We start from the raw sequence: 22188 nt of genomic DNA on the forward strand, positions 1-22188 counted from the left end.
GAGCGGCCACTGCACTCCAGTCTGGGCGACAGAGTGAGACTCCGACTCAAAAAAAAAAAAAAAAAAGTGACAGCATTTTTTTCTTCCTCATAGCTCATTTCCCCTTCAGCCCACAAACCAAATTCCTCTCTCTAAATTTTCCCATTTTTGTAGTGAAACCAGGTCCTGACTCACACTTCTGAAGGGACAGGAATCTACAACAGACCTCTGTGACAAGACTCCAGACTATATTCAGTTTTCAAACTTATTTTCACATCCTTTAAAACAATTCTCACATCATTGCTCATCTCCCTGCTTAAGCCAATTCTCACTTTTGCATTTTCAACACTACTCAGGGAAAGATCTGGGATACATTGGTCTGTGGCAGAGCACAGACCCACAGTGGGCTCATCTAGTGCACTGGTCTCTGGACTCTATTCTGAAGAATTCTGGGTACTGTGAAGACCCTTTAGGGGATTAGTACCGAACATCTCTGCGTAATCTCTTCCACGTAATCAACACTAGGTTAACTGAAAACTGCAGTTTGCATACTCTATATAACATGATAGGATACTATTATCTGACCCTTATTTTATTTTAATTTGTTTTATTTTTTATTATATTTTATTTTTGAGTAGGAGTCTCACTGTGTTGCCCAGGCTGGAGTACAGTGGTACACTTATGGTCACCACTGCCTCGACCTGTTGGGATCAAGTGATCCTTCCACCTCAGTCTTCCAAGTAGCTGGAACAACAGGCATGTGCCACCAGGCCCAGTTAATTTTTTGATTTATCGTAGAGACGAGGTCTCACCCAGATGCCCAGGCTGGTCTCTCACCTCGGCCTCCCAAAGTGCTAGGACTATAGGCGTGAGCCACTGTGCCTGGCCTGATCCCTTATTTTAAATGTGAGGAAGGCAAAAAATAGAAAAGAAACTTGCCTCGTTTGTCACAGGTAGAGTCTGGCACTAAATTCCAACCAGAAGTGACAATAAGATGAGATTCCTAAGGCCAATCCATCTTTATTTCAACACAGTTTCATCAGTCTTATTGTCTATTTCCTCCAACTATGATGCTAGCATTATAAGAACAAAGACTTTTGCTTATTTTGGTCATTGCTGTATCATTGGTACCTAAAAAGTACATCACATCAGGTACTCCTTTTTATTGTAAAAATTAGTTCACTCTACCATGTGAACTTTTAGGTGAGGTAATAAAACTCCAAAATAATCTGAATTGATTGATATTATTTTAAGACTACAAATTTAGGAAGAACTAGCCTCTCTATAAGCTTTCAGATCTCCTTCAGAAACAGGCATACCATTCCATTTATCTAAGTCTTCTAGAATTCAAGATCTTTTGTTTACTTTTTTTTAAGTCCTACATTTTCTTGTTAAGAATTAAAAATACCCTTGTGTTCTTCATTTTTTCTTTTATTATAGTAAAGTAATTTTACTCTTCTATTTTCATAAAGTATTTGATTTCCATATATTTAATAAAGTCATGGATTTTTAAAAATCACATTAGTTTTTTAAAATTTCAGGGCCGGGCTTGGTAGCTCAGCCTGTAATCCTGGTACTTTGGAAGGCCAAAACAAGTGGATTGCCTGAGCCTTTGGGTTCGAGACCAGCCAGGGCAACTTGGCAAGACCTCGTCTCTACAATAAATCAAAAAATTAGCCAAGCATGGTAGCATGTGCCTGTAGTTCCAGCTACTTGGAAGGCTGAGGCAGAAGGATCGCTGGCACCCAGCACGTCGACACTGGAGTGGCTGTGAGTGTGCCACTGCACTCCAACCTGGGTGATGGAGTAAGACTCCAGGTCAAAAAAAAAATTCAGATCATCCTCAGATCATTCTCCTGGGTCTTCTATATTTACAATCATATCAATAGTAAATTATCAAATTACTGACTTACTGATATTATATACTAAAATATTCCATTATATTAAATCATATTTATATACTCGGGCAAAACTAGAATGTTTCTAGAAAGTTGTAGTTAAATATTCAATTCTGGAGTCATAATACCTAGATTCAAATCTTGATTAAACAATTTCCTTAATCTATGTGACTTTATGTAAATTATTCAACCATTCTAAAATGAAATTTCCTCATTTATCAATAGAAGATAATGATGTACCTCTCTCTGTGTTGTGTCAGAATCAAATGAGAGAATCAATGGAATAAACTTATCACTAGTGCCAGGCCACATCACCAAAAAATGTTAACTAACACGGTAGTATAGTGCTCGAGTTAACTTGCTAATATTTCATTTGAAATTTTAGCAATCACATTCTTACTAGATATTGGTCTGTACGTCTGTGCATGCTTTGTTGGGTTTTATTATTTGGCTTGTGTTAGCTTTAAAAAGGAACTGTGTTATTCATTAAAATAAAACAGGTGGTATTGGAGATATTTTATATATCTTAATATCTTCCATTCAACTTACATTTATCAACACTTGCTTTCTAGAAACTTTTCAGGATCTTTTGGCCCCAGTTTCAAAAAGGTAGTTAACTTATTTGGCTCTAATAATATGCATATGGAAGCATCACCTTCACACTTATTTACTAAACCCTAAATCCTAAGGCCTAAGTGTCTAAACACAACTAGAAAAAGCTGTGGATAATCTAATATAAACTACTGGGCATAGCTAAAGAGATAAGTGGTAATTCAAAGATTGCCACTCCTAAATATGTAAATTTGTATAACTTATCACTGCTCAAGGTAACTTTAGGAGAACTTAAAATTCCAGTTAAGATGGAGTCACTGGGACCAGATTTACTCTCCTGGATTAAACAACTAAAAATACAGACAAAATAAAATTTAGGTGGTGGCTCATGCCTGTAATCCTAGCATTTTGGGAGGCTAAGGCAGGATGATTGCTTGAGTCCAGAAGTTCAAGACCAGCCTGAACAACATAAAGAAACCTCAGTTCTATAAAAAATAAAATTAAAATATAAAAAGATAATAATAACAATAAATAAAAATTTTAAAACGATTTCCAGACATTGGGAAATATATTTCCATCTGAGCCTGAATTTTCTTTATGGGAAGGTTTTTAACTGAAAATTCAATTTCTTTAATAGATACAGAACTAATCAAGTTATCTATTCTTCTTGAGTGAGCTTTGGTGATCTACGTCTTTCAAGATATTTTCCCAGCTGGACATGGTAGCTTGCAACTATAATCCCAGCAACTTGGGAAGCTGAAGCGGGATAATCTGAGCCCAGGAGTTTGAGACTGCAGTGAGCTATGATTGCACCACTGCACTCCAGTCTGGACACTGAGAGACGCCATCGCAAAAACAAAACAAATTTTCCTATTTTATCTACATTATCAAATTTATTGATATAAAAGTTATTTAAAATATTCAATTATCTATCCTTTCAATGTCTATAGAATCTATACTGGTATCCACTCTCTCATCTCTGATATTGATGATTTATGACATCTCTCTTTTATTCTTGATCGGTGTGCTAGAGGTTTGTCGCTTTTAATGATCATGTCAAAGGCAGCTTTTTATTTCATTGGTTTTTCTCTATTGTTTTTCATTTCACTGATCTTTTTTGATTCTTCTCCTCTGCTTGTTTTAGCTTTAATTTGCACTTTTTTTGGTTTCTTAAGGTGGAAACTTAAGTCATTAATTTCTTACCTTTTCTCTTTTGTATATGAACAAACGCAATGAATAAATTTCCACTTTAAACACTGCTTACTTTACACAAATTTCAATGTTATACTTTTATTTTTATTCAATTCAAAATGCTTCCTAATTTCCCTTTTTATTTGACTCATGGATTATTCTAGAAATGTGTTAGTTTCCCAAGTTGAGGGGGATATTTTTCAGATATCTTCCTATTGTTGATTTCTAATTTGCTTTCGTTGTGTTCAGAGAACATACTTTGTATAGTTTCAATAATTTTAAATTGAAGATTTTACAGCCCACAATATGGTCCATCTTGGTAAATATTCTGTGTGCACATGAAAAGAATGAATATTATCCTGTTGTTGGGCAGGATGTTTTATAAACATCAATTAGATTAAGTTGGTTGATAGTGTTTGAGTTTTTGTTTTTGTTTTTTTTTGAGTCAGAGTCACAGTTATCCAAGCTGGAGTGCAGTGGCACAATAGCTTACTACAGCCTTGACCTCCTGGGCTCAGGGGATCCTTCCACCTTAGCATCTTGAGGAGCTAGAACTATAGGCACCCACCACAATGCCTGGCTAATTTTTTTATTTTTTATGAGACAAGGTCTCACTAAGCGGCCCAGGCTGGTCTCAAACAATGTCCTTGCCTTGGAGTTCCTAAGTGCTGGGATTACAGGTGTGAGCCACTGCTCCCGGCCATATTATTCAAGTCTTTACTGAAAATCAGTCTTTATACCTACTGATTTTCAATATACTTGTCTTATGAATTTAAATCTCTAGCTCTTACTGTACATTAATTTCTCCTTGCATTTCTGACAGTTTTGCTTCATATATTTTGTTTTACTTACTTATTGATTTATTTAGAGATGGGGTCTTGCTATGCTGCCCAGGTTGATCTCAAACTTCTGGACTCAGGCAATCACTCCTCCTCAGCCTCCCAAAGAGATGGGATTATAGGCATGAACCACCATGCCCAACTTGGTTCATATAGTTTGACACTATCATTAGGGGCATACATATTTTAAATCGTCATATTCTCTAATTAATAGACCTCTTTAGCACAAAATGACTTTCTACAGTGGGGGGGAGAATGGAATTTATTTATAAAAAATTGTGTATTTATTCTTGTGTTTAAACGTCAGTCACCTTCAAAGTACTCTCCATTTGATGCACCACACCTATCAAGACACTTTTTCCACTGTTTAATCAGTTTTTGAACTTATCAATTTTGATGCCTTCTAGTGCTGGTTTTGTTTCAGCTCTTTCATATCAGCAAAATGTTTCTCTCTGAGTACTTTTTTCATCCAGGGAAACAAAAAAAAGTCACTTGAGTGAGATCAGGTGAATAGGGAAGGTGGAACACAGGAGTTACGCTGTTTTTAGTCAAAAATTGCTGAACATTCAGTGTGGTGTGGGCAGGTGTGCTCATAAATCACCCATAATGAAACGGGCAAAAGAATCTCCAAGAAAGAATATTCACTGAAGCCTAATGCAGCCTCTCACAATGCTAGCTGATGTACCGATGCCAATGGGTTCCTAGAACACTTACCTAGTGGGGAAAGCCTGTATAAGCGGCCCATCCTCCAAAAGGTAATTCCATTTGGGGGGGGGGTCCTCCCTCATATAAAGACTGCTAGCAGGTAACACTGAAGAAACTATTAAGTTGATGTGATTTTGCCTTCCCATCATATGAATCACGTTTATAAAACTCTTACCGTATCATCAAGACCATCTATATGCAAAACCACTGTTTTGGCACGTTTGTTAGTAGCTCCCAGAAAAAACTGAGCTTTCCTTCTACGTGAATTCATTTCATTGAAACTATCACCATCTGCCATATTGGAGGATTGAAGAATGTCATAGATTTCGGAGGCCAGAAGTTTTGTTTCTCCTGGGGTTGTGGTCCTTGAAAAGAAACACATATAAATAAATTAGTCTTGTCATTTCTACTGATTTGGTAATTTTACTTTCCACTACAAGGAGCCTTGTTTCTTTCACTCTGATGCCTTGTTCAATTTAAAAGCAATACCAGTGAATCCTAGGATAATCAATAAGGTAGAAAAAGCATCTAGTCTGTAACAGTCCTCTAATTTCACTTTAAACCTTTGGTTCATTGAGATTCAAAACACATCACTATGGAGGTATAAAAGAACATTTAATCAAAAGTATTAATTAAATAGGAAGTCAGTTAACAAGAGCAGGTTATAACATGTCCCTAGATTATCACTAACATTTAACTCTCACTTTGAAAATACCTTGAGCTTCAAGAAAATACAATCTATAAAAATCCAAAAGGAGAAAAGCTGGAATAGGATCATTCATATTATCAGCTAATGTCAGTAAGATTTCTTAGTACATTCAAACATAGTTTCTCAATTTACAATTTTCACATATCACAAATAAAACCACAACTCAAAAGTTGTCATTCTTAAACTTTTAAATCCTACTGTAGCTCCTCACATCAACATCCGAGTGCCGTGCTGTCTGATCTTTCTGCAATGGTAGAAATGTTCTATATCTACACTCTCCTCTTAGATCATGCTATTGAGTACTGAAATATAGCTGGTCAACTAAATAAATAAATCCTACTGACTTTCAATTACTTTAAACTGTTACATGTAGTGAGTGGTTACTATACTAGACAGCACAGATCTAATGATTCTTATTAGTTGAATTAACCAATAAGTACAAATAACTGTTAAAAAAAAAAAAAGAATCCTCACCTCACCTAGAAATGGGATCAAGTCCAAATTCTTTAATGAAAATTAACATCTGTCTACATCAGTTCATTTGTGTTTTTATTATTCTTCAGGTTAACTATAACACTTGGTCATCTACTACAAAGACCATGTATTTTGCATATTCTTCTTTTCTGTTTTTTTTTTGTTCCAGAATCCTTTTCACAGTTAAACCTTTGTTCATGCCTTTCCTCAGCTGACAGCTTCACCCAGAATGTAGGCTTTCCACCTCATTTGCTTGAAGGTTCAGCCTGACCACCTGACCAGGCTTCTATATGAAGCCTCTCCCCAGCAACCAATCTCCCCCTCTGCATTCAAAGACCTGTACTCACAGTACTAGTCTTAATTTTCTATTTATTTCACAAGTATATAAACTCTTTAAGAGTCAAGATATATATTCTCCACAAAATCTAACAAAAATTTTTGAAGCTGTTTATTGAGTCAGTAGAAATACTTCCATATCTAATATTCAGACTGTACATGTTCTAGCTATATAGAGCTATAATTCCAGCAGTGATAATCTGACAGTATTCCAGGCAGTCAATTTACTATTATCAGTGCTTTTCTGGACCACTGTTAGCCATAGAGATCAGTTACTTTGAGTGATCTTTAGTTCTATGTTGCAGGACACTATTAAAAAGACTTTTTTTTTCCTTAGAAGTTTCAGCATTTTTCTTGATAGCTGTTTTACAGTTTATTTAACACGTCAGTGTGGTTCTCAGATATTTTAAATATTAGCCAAATACAAGTTATAAAGAGTATGAGGCTATCATAAAGATTAGAAGAACTAATGAATTTAAGAGGGGAAAAGAAGTGTTTTTGCTACCTCTTCCCATTGTCAATAGTTTTTAGGTGTTTATATCAAATTAAAAAAATGAATCATCACAACACATAATAAAACATGCAACTAACGACCCTCTTAAAATTGTTTTTTATTGGCCGGGCTCGGTGGCTCAGTCTGTAATCCCAGTACTTTGGGATGCCGAGGCGAGTGGATTGCCTGAGCTCACAGGTTCGAGACCCGCCCGGGCAACTTGGCAAGACCTCGTCTCTACAATAAATCAAAAAAAATTAGCGAGGTGTGGTAGCGTGTGCCTGTAGTTTCAGCTACTTGGAAGACTGAGGAGGAAGGATCGCCAGAGTGCAGCAGGTCGAGGCTGTGGTTGCCGGGAGCGTGCCACTGCACCCCAGTCTGAGTGACAGAGTGAGACTCCAACTCGAAAAAAAAATTGTTTTTATTTTTCAAATTTTTAATATGCTTACTAACGAACCAATAATTGACCAAAAAAATTGAAATACTAAGTATTCAAGAGGAAAAATGCAAGTGAAAAATGATCCTGAGTCCGTGGGTTCGAGACCCGCCTGGGCAGCGAGACCTCATCTCTACAATAAATCAAAAAATCAGCCGGGCGTGGCAACGCATGCCTGTAATTCTGGCTACTTGGAAGGCTGAGGTGGAAGGATTGCCGGAGCCCAGCAGGTCGAGGCTGCGGTGGCCGGGAGTGGCCACTGCACTCCAGTCTGGGCGACAGAGTGAGGCTCCAACTCAAAAAAAAAAAAAAGAAAAGAAAAATGATCCAAATCAATTTCAGTGGGAACTATCTACCCACCCAAACCATCCATTTTCTGTCAAACTAAACACAGTTTAAATTGTTTTGAAAGTTGATTTGTAATTGGACTGGGTATGAGAACTGTGATGTGGCGATACTGGTCAACGTTTGAAAAAGATCCAATAAAGTGGAAACTGCTAGTAAGAGCATTATAAGTACCATTTGAAAAAATTAACAGTGATTAAAAAGACACAAAGGTATCTATATCTTTGACTCAGGAATTCTTTAATCATTGAAATTTGTTAAGAAAATAGTCCATGGGGGCTGGGCACGGACGGTAGTTCAAGCCTGTAATCCCAGCACTTTGGGAGGCTGAGGTGAGAAGATAGCCTGAGTCCAGAGGTTGGAGACCAATCTGGGCAAACTGGTGAGACCTCGTCTCTACAATAAACCAAAAAATTAGCTGGGTGTGGTGGCATGCGTCTGTAGTTTCAGCTAGTTGGAAGGCTGAGGTGGAAGGATCGCCTGAGCCCAGTAGGTTGAGGCTGCAGTGGCGGTGAGTGTACCACTGTACTCCAGCCAGCCTGGGCAATAGAGTGAGACTTAACTCAATAAAAAAAATTTTTTTAAAGCTGAAATAAAAATAAATATAAAATCTTTAAAAAAAAGTCCATTAAATAAAAAAAAATCCAAAATACAAGAACAACCCTAAATGCAGTTAGGCAAAGAAGTTTTAGAGCAGCACTATCCATTAGAACTTTCTGATTTAATTTTAATTAACTTAAATTGCCACAAATGGCTAGTGACTAACAGACCATTCCAAACAATTTTAGAAAAAAAGATGCTTCTGCTGTCATCTTCCTTTTCCTTCCTTTTCCTGGTAATTATTGCTGCTATGTCTCTCACTAACCATTTCTCTAGCACCCTTTATGAACTGAGGTTCTACTCTATAAAAAATTTAGTTCTACAAAGAATTTAGCTCTACAAAAAACAATAACAACAACTATCTGAGTGACTATTTTCTCAATTCTCCCAATGATGGCACAGAGCTGACACCATTTCAGATACACTGCAGAGATGATGATCCATGACATCTAATGGATTCCTTAGGACTTTAGGGCTTAATTCTCTCATAAATCTATTCTAGTAGCTTGCACATTAGCAGCAACAAGGTGACAGGAGAAACAGCCATGTATTCATATGAACATCTTACAAAGGTGGTGTTTTCATGTTTATGATCGCTTGTATCACTACGGAGGCCTACTTACAATATTTCAATTATAAAGTTGAATATTGACAACAAAACTTTACTTTATCTATAGAGTCACACAAGGCTTCTGTCTACTTAGATAACAAAGCAGTTACAGAGAACAAAGTAATCAAAATGATTATATGAAATGTTAAACACCCCATCAGCACAGTTTTGCCATTTTCCTATAGCAAATTACTTTCTGAAAAAATTTTAATTTCTTTCCACTTAAAATTAAAATATTTTAAAAGAACATCAAATCAATGTGATAGTCTCACTATTAAATACAGGCATACCACAGAGACATTAAGGATTCAGTTTCAGACCACCACAATAAAGTGAATATTGCAATAAAGTGAGTCAAATTTTGGTATACAAAATTGTATATATCCAGTGTATATAAAAGTTATGTTTATACTATAAAGAGTGCAATAGCATTAGATCTTTTTAAAAAATCAACATTACATTCCTTAATTTAAGACACCTCATTGCTAAAAAGTGCTAACAATCATCTGAGCAAGTTGTAATCTTTTTGCTGGAGGTGGGTCCTTGTTCAGTGGGTGCTAAAAGTTGGGATGGCTGTGGTAATTTCTTTCTTTTTTTTTTTTGAGTTGGAGTCTCACTCTGTGCCCAGACTGGAGTGCAGTGGCCACTCCTGGCCACCGCAGCCTCGACCTGCTGGGCTCCGGTGATCCTTCCACCTCAGCCTTCCAAGTAGCCGAAATTACAGGCATGCGCTACCACGCCTGGTTGATTTTTGATTTATTGTAGAGATGAGGTCTCGCCAAGTTGCCCAGGTGGGTCTCGAACCCGCGGGCTCAGGCAATCCACTCACCTCAGCCTCCCAAAGGTGCAGGATTACAGGCTGAGCCACCGAGCTCAGCTATGGTAATTTCTTAAGCTAACAATAAAGTCTACCACATCGATTGATTTCCTTTCATGAAAAATTTCTCTGTAGCATGTGATGGCTGCTCGATCCACCATGTTATCCACAGAATTTTCAAAAATGGAGTCAGTTCTCTCAAATTCTGCTACTTCTTTAATGTAATGTTCTAAATCCTCTGTTGTAATTTCAACAATGTTCACAATATCTTCACCAGAAGTAGTTTTCATCTCAAGAAATCACTTGCTTTGCTCATCCATAAGAAACAACTCCTCATTCACTCAAGTCTGAATATGAGATTGTAGCAATTCAGTCACATCTTCAGCTCCACTTCTAATCCTACTTCTCTTGCTATTGCAGTGTACGCAAAGCACAATACAGCAAAGCATGCCTGTGTTCTTCCAGTATACCTCGTAAAACTAATTTTACTGCTACCTTTCAGGGGTGTTTTCCGACACCAACAACCATCTCTCTGATTCTCTGGACACCAACTGGGTATCCTACAATTCAATTCAATTCAATTCTGATACTGGTTATCTGGAATTAGAGTCACACTTCACAGGCTTAAGGGCTCTGTTTCACAAGACTAACCCCCCTTTAAATGCCAGTTCCAAGTACTGGGTTCCCAGATTACCCAAATTTCTGTCCAACTGGCTACCAAGGTGGCAGGTTCCCACAACCCTCTCTTTCAGGTTCAATAATTTGCTCACAGAACTCAGGAAGGTAGTGGACTTGTGTTTACTGGTTTATTATAAAGGATATAACTTTAGGAACAGTCATATGGAAGAGGTATGAGGGGCAAGTGAGGGGTTTGTGGAGATTCCATGCCCTCTCTGGGCCTGCAATCCTCCCAATTCACCAAGCTGGAAGTTCACCAAATCCCATGTCAAGAGTTTGTATACATCTTAATCTCCAGTCCCACCCTCACCTCTTGCTGTGGTTGGCGGGTAGGACCAAAAATTCCATGCCTCCCCACCCTATGTCCTTCTGGTGAATAGCCCCATCCTAAAGCTATCGTGAGACCCTATGCTAAGTCACTTCATTAGCATAAAATTCAGGTGTGAACCAAAAGGGTTTGTTATAAAGAAGAAACACACTACCATTACTCAGAAAATTCCCAGTTTTTGAAATTCTGTGCCAGGAACTGGAAACAAAACTCAAATGTATCTTCTCATACTACACTTTCTTATCAAACAGTTGAAGAATACCTCTATATATAGACCCAGATCTCTTTTAAAACAAAATAAAATGTTGTTTTAGGCAAAACAAAATTTACAGGAGTATACAAGCAAAAATAAATTAAGAACTAAGTTATTTCCTTTACTGTTTTTTTTTGAGTTAAATTTTTTTTTCAAAATTATACCTGCTCATTACAAAGTGAATAAGTTATTTCTTAACCTGGGTACTATATGAAATATTAAGTTGGGGGCTCAGAATACGATACCCGCAAAACATGCTGTTTTGGACTTCCAACTGGGAGCAGCAAATGCAGGAAGGGCCTTCTCTGAAGTTCCCCTGTTCTCCTACAGACTGGAACTTCCAGAAGATATTCAGTATTGTGAATTCCTTCCTCAGATATTGGATCAATCTGGGGAAACTGACTTATATCACAGGAAGGAAGGCTAGAATTGCCATCATACCCAGAGCCCACAGAAATTCTGTCCAAGAATACTGCTTGTTCTTCTAGCTCTTTCATCTCCCCTAAACATTATTTACTCTTCCTCTAAAGTTGCCTGCTTCTCCCTCTTCCCTATGAAGTGAGTATTTAAGCTATAACCATCTGGCCCTTCTCTGAGTTTCATATTTTGTGTATCATGTACTTGCATATTAATAAATTGATGTGCCGTTTCTCCTGTTAATCAGTCTGTTGTCAGCGTATTTCAGCAGACTCGACTGTTGAAACTTCAGAGGCAAGGTCTGAACTTCCCTACTGCTGTTCAACCAGATCACAGCTATAAATAATTTACTCCTAATTTTTAAAAATGCTTTAAAAATAAAAAATAAAAACCAAGAGCATCTACAGATTGGAAAGCTTAGTCTTTTATTTTAATAAAATAAAATTACTGTTCAAATACTATGATTTAATACAAATTCAGGTAGAAGACTAAAGACAGTGGTATATTTGGCCACAAATGTGAGATTGTATAATTAAACAGATATTAATTGCTGTAATCTTCTCAGGCAACTGAGAATTGAAAGAGCTGATTAATGCCCTGGATTTAATTCAGTGTTTAAAATATGACATCCAGAAAAAAAATTCACCTAAGTAATTGAAATTTTACTCTCAGTAATTTATTATTCCATAATAAAGTATATAGATTCCGCATCACTTTTTCTAATTAGTATCTATATTGAAAAGTGGGAGGCGGAGATAAGAGGAATGCCTAAGCCCAAGGGTTCAAAAACAGCCTGGGCAACTTGGCTAGACCTCATCTCTACAATAAATCAAAAAAATTAGCCTGTGCCTGTACTTGGAAGGCTGAGGCGGGAGGATCATCAGAACCCAACAGGTCGAGGCTGAGGTGGCCCTGAGTATGCCATTGCACTCCAGCCTGGGGGACAGTGAGACTCCGACTCCAAAAAAAGTTTCTAAATGTTATTCATAAAATACAACTAAAAGATGCACTATGGCCAGTCACGGTACTTTGGGAGGCTGGGATGGGAGGATGGCTTAAGCTCAGGAGTTCAAGACCAGGTTAGGCAACATAGCGAGGCCTTGTCGCTATACCATAAATATCAAAAACTTAGCCAGGCATAGTGACATTGGCCTGTAGTCCCAGCTATTCTGGAGGCTAAGGGAGGAGGATAACCTGAGCCCGGCGGTTTGATATTGCAATGAGCTGTGATTGTGCTAAATCAATCCAACCTGGGAAACAGAGTGAAGCCCAACTCAAGACAAACCAAAAAACCCCACACAAAACAAAAAGGATGAACTCTGACCTTTGTCATATGTCAAAAATAATTTTTATCCAGAATATATTTCCTTTTAGACATAAATATCAATTTACTCTAGTTCTAGATGCTGCTAGTAACATTTTACAGTACCCATTATACTTTATGAAAAAAATGAATATACTATTTTACGTTTAAAGATTTGCTGCCATCTCTTGAAAAAAACTTCCCAACCTTTCCTTTTGAGACTGGTTTTGCCTTTTTTCCCCAAGTTGTTTGCTTTTAAAATAAAGTGCTCTCGCATGGTGGCTCAGGTCTGTAATCCCAGCACTTTGGGAGGCAAAGGTGAGAGGACTGCCTGAGCCCACAGGTTTGAAACCAGCCTGGGCAACATGGTGAGACACCTCTTCTCTACAATACATCAAAAAATTTAGCTGGGCTTGGTGGTGTGCGCCTGTGGTTCCAGTTACTTGGAAGACTGAGGTGGAAGGATCACCTGAGCCCAGCAGGTCGAGGCTGCAATGGCTGTGAGCATGCCACTGCACTCCAGTCTGGGCAACAGAGTGAGACTCCAACTCAAAAGCAAACAAGCAAACAAAAAAAGTGCTCTTGTAACACACAACACAGAAAATCACCCCTCATCTTTTAATGCAAAAATAACACTAACTTAAGAAAGGGTCTAAGAAGGAAATCAATTACTTTGTTTTGGTAACAATGAAGTCTGAGGTAAGGAAACTATGGCCCTTTTGTCAAAGCCCATTTGCTTAAGTATCTACGGCTGTGTTTTTACGCACTCAGGAAAACCTGAGTAGTTACAACAGCGACTGTATGTCCCACAAAGCCTAAAATGTTTACTACCTAGCTTTTTATAGAAAAAACATTGCTAATTTCTTTTCTAACTAATTATAAAAAAGATATTTAAAAAAATTTTTAAGGGTACAGACTATAACTGCAGCCATAAGAATGATGTGGCAAGAGAATGGTTACATAGGAGAGTATGCCTGATACATTAAATAAACTACTACTACCACAATCTCTATCTTTGTAGAAAATAGAATGGCATCAGAGTTCCCCAAAACAAAATAAAAAGCAAGGCAAAAATGGAGTGGCATTTTCACAAATCTCAAGACAGAAGGTGAACCAAAGATCCAGTACAGCTATCCATCAAGTATCAAGGATATGGAAAAAGAGTTTTGAACATGAAGTTAAATTCTGGAGCTTTTCTTAAGCAATCTACCAGAGAATGAGCTTTAATCAATCAAGAGATGACTGGGAAAATATCAGCAAAAGGACTGATGGTGGATGTTTTATAAAATTAATTATAGATCTAAGACTAAAACAAATGTACATAGTAAATATACATTTATGTATTTTATACTTAACTCAAACATACTCATATATTTAACTCATACATGTACATTATACGTGGTAAAAATATTAGTTAAGATGATTTATATATCAGTTACATCAATAAATATATATATAATATAAATGGACTTAGCTTGCTAATTAAAAGAAAAAGATTTTCAATGTGGCTCACAAAACACAGCTAAAACAAAGTGATTCAGAAATTTGAAAAGGGCAAAGGTAAACCAAACAAATAGAAACAATGAGAGCATGTCTCGTATATTGACATGAAAGTAGAATTCCAGCCCTAAATTCAAGTATTAAGCATGACACTGAACTCTTTTTTAATCCTAAAGGATATACTTCACAATGAATATATAAGTACAAAATAACAATAATATGTATATAGAGAGAATGATAAAGCAAATGTGGTAAAATGGTAAAGTTTGGAGAACTTAGAGGTAGTGTATACAGGGACTCTCTGTATTGTTTTTGCAACTTTCCTGTGGGTTAGATATTATTTCAATATAAGGATTTAAAAAATAAAAGAACAGAAAAAGCATAAATAAACAAAACACACATTTTTCATCCACATCAAAGATTTTAGCAAGAAGAATAAAACATCATTATGGCACTGTTTCAAAATCTAGAACCGAAGTTCCTCAGATGAAATGAGATGGATGGCACATTTTTTAAAGTTGAGATGGCACATTTCATTAAAGTGGCTTTTATTTATCGTATACCTCATGTTTGATATTCACAAGTGCTTTAGAAAAATGCATCTTATATTAGAAGTATTACTCTTGAAATACCAATTAACAAATGTCTTAAACTTAATTTACATGTTCTCCTAAGTTGACATTTAAAAAATTCTCTTCACAAAGGAATACAGGTCTAAAAATACAATATAAAAAGCTTCTAACCAGTCGGGCTTGGTGGCTCAGCCTGTAATCCCGTGCCCTCGGGAGGCTGAGGTGAGTGGATTGCCTGAGCCCGCGGGTTCAAGACCCGCCTGGGCAACTTGGCAAGACCTCATCTCTACAATAAATCAAAAATGAGCCGGCCGTGATAGCGTGCACCTGTAGTTCCAGCTACTTGGAAGGCTGAGGCGGAAGAATCACTGGAGCCCAGCAGGTCGAGGCTGTGGTGGCCGGGAGCGGCCACTGCACTCCAGTCTAGGTGACAGAGTGAGACTCCAACTCAAAAATAAAGCTTCTAACCTCTAATAACAAGTATTTATTTATGAAAAAGATTACAATTAAAATATAATGCCAGATTCATTCTCAGTGACAGAAAACAACATACTTCTCACAATTAAAAGAACTGAAAGTAGCAGTGACTTTGAAATCAATCCACTCATCAATCTGTAAGCACTGATTTGACCTCAACATAAGTAAATCCTGCTGCTAAATAACATGCTAAAATCTCTAGCCGGGTACAGTGACTCACGCCTGTAATCCCAGCACTTTGGAAGGTGGAGGCAAGAGGACTGCCTGAGTCCAGGGGTTCAAGAGCAGCCTGGGCAACTTGGCAACACCTAGTCTCCATAAAAAATCAAAAAATTAGCCGAGTGTGGTGACATGCATCTGTAGTTCCAGCTACTTGGAAGGCTGAGGCAGAAGGATTGCCTGAGCCCAGCATGCTGAGGTTGAGGTGGCTGTGAGCATGCCACTGCACTCCAGCCTCAGCGACAGAATGAGAAACCAACTAAAAAAAAAGAAAAATTTTCAGCAAAATTCTCAAGTAAAGCATACTATGATGATTAAAGGAGGACAAAAAATTAGTACATAGAATTTTATTTAAAATTTAAATTTAAAATATTATTTTATAAAATATTGCATTATTCTTTGCTTCCCAAGTGAAGAATAACACCTATTCTCCCCTCCCTACTTCTGATTTTTAGTTTCTCTGTTGATTACTGCTAGATGCAAGGCTCTCTTCAGTTAAACTTCATACCAGATTTTCTTTGTTCTCTAGTTCTTTCTGGAGTTTAAACTATCCTTCTAGCACTTCCTTAGTTGCATGATTCCATATAGCACAACTAAATCATCCCCTAAATCAGTACTCCTAAACAAAAAGATGTTGATTTGAAAGTTTGCTTCTAACCCCATCCTAACTGGCTGGCTGACATGGAGTAGCCACATCGAAGAAAACATTATAGTATATAATATAGATCTCCTGTGCTATGACTTACATAATAATGAGATGCCAATTCATTCTTAAGCTAGTTAACTTAGAATACTGATAAATCAGTCATCTGTATCTGGTAACACAGATATCAAAATGCAAGATAATGTCTACAAAACAGATGTTTATAGTGTTGCATGAGTTATACAGACATAAAACTCATCCTCCTCCATATAAGGATAAAAACATTTCAATTTGATTTTTAAAAATTTTAATAGAGGTAACCACAAGAAACAAAAAAGATGAATTATAATACCAGCCCTTATCCAAAATGCTTGAAACCAGAAGCGTTTTGGGGCTCGGACTTTTTTTTGAATGTTGGGATATCTGCAGAAACATACTTTTTTTTTTGTTTTTGAGTTGGAGTTTCACTCCATCACCCAGTCTGGAGTGCAGTGGCACACTCCCGGCCACCGCAGCCTCGATCTGCTGGGCTCCAGCAATCCTTCCACCTCAGCCTTCCAAGTAGCTGGAACTACAGGCACGCACTACCACACACAGCTAATTTTTTATCTAATGTAGAGAAGAGGTCTCGCCAAGTTGCCTGGCGGGGTCTCGAACCCACAGGCTCAGGCAATTCACTCACCTCGGCCTCCCAAAGTGCTGGAATTACAGGCTGAACCCCAAGCCCAATTTGAATATCTCTAATCAAAAAATCCAAAATCCAAAATGCTCCAATAAACATTTCCTTTGAGCATCATGTCAGTGATCAAAAAGTTTTAGATTCTGGGGCTGGGCATGGTGGCTCATACCTATAATTTCAGCACTTTGGGAGGCCAAGGCGAGAGAATTGTCTGAACCTATGGGTTCAAGACTAGCCTGGGCAACAAGACAAGACTTCATCTCTACAATAAATCAAAAAAACTGGCCGGGCGTGGTGGCGCATGCCTGTACTTCCAGCCACCTGGAAGGCTGAGGCAGAAGGATCGCTGAACATAGCAGGTCGAGGCTGCAGTAGCCATAAGTGTGACACAGTACTCCAGCCTGGGCAATAGAGTGAGACTCCAGCGTTAAAAATAAATAAATACAAGTTTCAGATTTTGGAGCATTTTGGATTTTTGATTAGGGATGTTCACCCTGTAAAAATACCAAGGTAATCAATTTTCTTAAAAAAGGAAAATCATGTCTGAGCCATAACGTAGCTCCCAGTACAATATTAAACATGCTGAACTAAAATTCAATTCTAACACTTCATAGTCTTGATATTTACAAGCCAAAACACATAGTTTTATTAACCTTCTGATAGTTACACTAAGATAACAAACACAGACTTGTGTCACTTAATGAAAGGGATACATTCTGAGAAATGCGTAGCGAGACACTGTTGTGTAAACACCAGAGAGTGTAATTACACAAACCTAGATCGTATAGCCTACTACACACCTAGGCTATAGCACTGCTCCTGGGCTGCCAACCTGTACAGCCTGTTACTATACTGCACAGTGTAGGCAATGGTAATACAATGGTAAGTATATGTGCATCTAAACATAGAAAAGGTGCAGTAAAAATACCATATCATAACCTTATGTGACCACTGTCATATATGTGGTCCATTGTTGACCTAAATCATTAAACAGTGCATGTCTAAACACTGATAAACTTCTAAGATTGGCTATTTTGGGTAAACAGAAGTGATTTTTAAAAAGCTTGAAAGGAGACCAGCCTGGGAAACTTGGCGAGACCTCATCTCTACAATAAAAAAAAAGTAGCTGGGCATGGTGGTGCATGCCTGTAGTTCCAGTTGCTTGGAAGGCTGAGGTGGAAGAATCACTTGAGCCCAGCAGGTCGAGGCTGCAGTGGCCGTGAGCGTGCCACTGCACTCAAGCCTGGGCGACAGGGTGAGACTCTGACTCAAAAATTAAAAATAAAAAAATAAAAGGGTTGAAAGGCTCAAAAAATTAGCTGGGTGTGCTGGCACGTGCCTGTAACCCCAGCTACTTAGGAGGCTGAGGCAAGAGGCTGAGGCAGAAGGATCGCCAGAGCCCAGGAAATCAACTCTGTAGTAAGACCTGATGTTGACAATGTACTCCAGCCTGGGTGAAGAGTAAGACTTTGACTCAAAAAAATTTTTTTTAATAAAAAAATTAAAATTTAAAAAAGCTTGCAAGGCAAGCTGCAAATCTGGGATCTCCAGCAGCCAAATGAGCTGCAAAATGTATATAAAAATTATTACACCATTATCTCCACTTTTAAGAGGGCTATAGGACCAAATTATAGTGGAGTATTCGATGAGCATACATTTGTTTTACCATCAAAAGAGTGAGCAAGCCAGGCACGGTGGCTCACGTCTGTAATCCCAGCACTTTGGGAGGGGCCGAGGTGAAAGCAATGCCTGAGTCCAGGGGGTTCAAGACCAGCCTGGGCAACTTGGCAAGACCTTATCTCTACAATAAATCAAAAACTTAGCTGGGTGTGGTGGCACGCGCCTATAATTTCAGCTGCCTGGAAGGCTGAGGTGGAAGGATCACCTAAGCCCAGCAGGTTGAGGCTGCAATAACCCTGAGAGTGCTACTGCACTCCAGCATGGGCAGTAGAGTGAGAATCTGACTCAAAAAAAAAAAAAGAAGAGTGAGCAACAATCACCACATTGTTCACACAAAGTAAACTAAAATAATTATTTCAAAAAATATAGTCTATTTTGCTTGCAGATACAGTAAAAATCTCAAAACATCTAACTTTCAAGTTGTAGACTTGTACAAGGAAATCAGCAAGACTTAAGAAGCAAAACCAAGCAGTCCCAGAGGAAATACAGTTGAAGAACTTCAGGTAAGTAACTTGGCCTCTCTATATTATCCTCGACCATAAAACAAAGTTAGTATCTGTCAAGCCTATCTCAAAAAGTTGTAAATAACAAAATGAGAAAATGGATACAAAAAATCTTAGTAAAATGAAGGGTACAATTAAAAAAAACACCCATTTGTTTAAAACCAAATTAAACTGCCCTAAGTCTTGAGTTATAAAAATCTCATCGAAGTCCTTGAACTGCCATGATCCTGATGAAGGTTCTTCTGAGTAAAAGCAGGATACAATAACAAAATAACTGTGTACCATTCCATAATACTGCATACTGTCAAACATGTGTAGTGACTTGTGTTGCTCTACAAGTAAATCAGCTTACATTACTTTATAAAACTTTATACAGTGTAGAATTTTCTCTTTCAAAAAATATTATTCATCTGGCCAAGCATGGTGGCTCACACCTGTAATCCCAGCATTTTGGGAGGCTGATGGAAGGACTGCTTGAGCCCAGGAATTCAAGACCAGTCTAGGCAACATGGTGAGAACTTGTCTCTACAAAAAAAAAAAAAAAAATTAGCCAGGTGTGGTGGCACGCACCTGTAGTCCCAGCTCCAAGGGAGGCTGAGGTGGAAGGACTGCCTGAGCCCAGGAGATCGAGGCTGCAGTAAGCTGTGATTGTGCTACTGCACTCCATCCTGGGTGACAGAGTGAGACTACAACTCAAAAAAAAAAAAAAATTATTTGTAAGCATCTGTACAGTATTTGTCAACATTTTAAATAAGGACTATTCCTAACAGCAATGTTTAACAATGATCAAAAGATTAATTATGAAAATATATTTGGACATATAACAAATGAAAGGATGCCTTTATTTAGAATTAAAACTTCAAGGCTGGGTGTGGTGGCTTACACCTGTAATCCTAGCACTTTGAGAGGCTGAAGAGGAAGGACTGCTTAAACTCAGGAATTCGAGACCAGCCTAGGCAACATAGTGAGACCTCATTTCTACAAAAAATTTAAAAATTATTGAGGCGTGGTGGTACACGCCTGTAGTCCCAGTTACTTGGGAGGTTGAGGCAGGAGGATTACTTGAGCCCAGGAGATCAAGGCTACGGTGAGTCACAATCATGTCACTGCACTCCAGCCTGGGTGACAGAATGATACTTCGACTCAAGGAAAAAAAAAGATTTCAGTTAAATTTTATCTTAATAATCAAGACCCATTGTTCTACTGCAGTAGGAGACAATATCTTTTGTACTTACTTCTGTACAACATTTTGCAAGCTCAACATCATACCCAGTTCTCCCTTCATCTTTTCTCTGTTCGCACGGCATTCTGCCAAGTATCGAAGAGCCTACAGCAGAAATAACAGATTAATTCACTGTCCAGACTATTCAAAATTAAAACAACTAACTTACTGCAAGAGGAATAAGACAAAAATAGTTTTTTTTTGTTTTTAGAATCAAATGGTTATGAAGTGTTTAGAAACTTACCTTTAAATGTGATAATCAGAACCATTCCCTAAGAAATGATCTTGTGAGCTGTAGTAGCTGAATCTGATCTTTGAAATGAAGGTTCCTAACTTATCTGCAAGGTCAAAATTTGGTTGTTCCAGTTTTATTTTCACTACTCTGTGTCTTGGAAAGAAACCCTATCCCACTTATTAATTTCAGGGAGTAGTCCCAATAGCCATCATTTCCCTAGGTACTTTTTTACACATTAATTAAAATAAATTGCTAAGGAATGCAAAGCATACAACCACCTTTATGGAATGAATTGACTTCAGTTTTACTACAGTTTACCATTAAGATGTGTGTTTTTTTAACTGAAAAACAAAAGATTAACTTAATACAGATTTTCTATTTTGTGAGTTAAGCTAATTTTCTAGGGTGTTTTTCTCTTAATGTTTAAAATACATTTTTGTGCAAGCATTTCTCATGCTCCTTCTTTAGGGAGCTAATTAAACTGTTCCCTCTTTACATCAGACTACTACTGTCAGCTCCAACTTGCTGCTCACTCACCATTTACTGAAGACTTTGGTACTTGATTCTTAGGGAACAACCTCTGTGGACTACACTATCTGAAACTCTGCCATCTCAGTACACTGACCTTTTTACTTCCACTGGTTTTTTATCTTCCATTTCCAAAGTGCCTGGTCACTACTGAAAGTGTGCCATTGGCTCAGCATGGTGGCTCGTGCCTATAATCCCAGCACTTTGGGAGGCCGAGATGAGAGGATTACCTGAGCCCATAGGTTCGAGACCAGTCTGAGCAACTTGGTGAGACCTCATCTCTACAATAAATCAAAAAAAATTAGCTGGGCATGGTGACATGTACCTGTAGTTACTACTTGGAAGGCTGAGGTGGAAGACTGAGCCCAACAGGTCGAGGCTGCAATGGCCGCGAGTATGCCACTGCACTCCAGCCTGGGTGAGAGGGTGAGACTCTGACTCAAAAAAAAAAGAGTGTGCCATCTATGAAATCAGAAATTCAACAGCCTCTAACTAAAAACCTCTACCTTTCCTGCAACTACTCCTACTATGACTTCTACTTCAGCCCATAAAGAATTAACTGTTATGGGAGTTGTATCTCCTTCTATAAAAAACTAACAACGTGGACAAAGTGTGTAAAATGCCCGTTTTCAGACACTGAACAAAAGGCCTGTAATCCCTGAGAAAAGAGAAATGATGAGGTGGGCCCTATAACTGCCCCAGTTTACTGCTTTGCAGCATAGAGAAAGGAAACCCAAATGGGCCCAGTGGTTTTGCTGAGTTTGGAAGGCAGAGAACAGATTTGGAGGTTGGGGCAGCTACAATTTGCATAGCAGAGTAACAGAGAGGCGGGATCTACAAAGCAAGAAAGTTCTAGAGACCTGCAGAGGGGTGCCTAAGAATCTTTGGCTGAATATTAATCTATACAAACCAGGTATAAAAGGCCACAGGGCTAGAGAATAAAACCTCCAGAAAGTAGGAAAAACAA

The 22188-nt window shown here is 38.0% G+C and overlaps 1 protein-coding gene across 2 annotated transcripts in view; it reads right to left on the reverse strand.

Moving 5' to 3' along the window:
- ARMC1 (armadillo repeat containing 1) overlaps positions 1 to 22188 on the reverse strand; it is a 35552-nt gene that overhangs the window by 4394 nt on the left and 8970 nt on the right. The window contains exons 3-4 of one of the 2 annotated variants that reach the window (XM_008066883.1): positions 20472 to 20563; positions 5340 to 5529 (exon numbers count right to left, since the gene is read on the reverse strand). In XM_008066883.1, coding sequence (XP_008065074.1) covers positions 5340 to 5529; positions 20472 to 20563 — 282 coding nt within the window. The remainder of the gene's footprint in view (positions 1 to 5339; positions 5530 to 20471; positions 20564 to 22188) is intronic. The other variant, XM_021717027.1, reaches the window with a different exon arrangement.

This window comes from Carlito syrichta, unplaced genomic scaffold (genome assembly GCF_000164805.1).
Source record: "Carlito syrichta isolate Samal-C Ts95f unplaced genomic scaffold, Tarsius_syrichta-2.0.1 Scaffold309186, whole genome shotgun sequence".
NCBI lineage: Eukaryota > Metazoa > Chordata > Mammalia > Primates > Tarsiidae > Carlito > Carlito syrichta.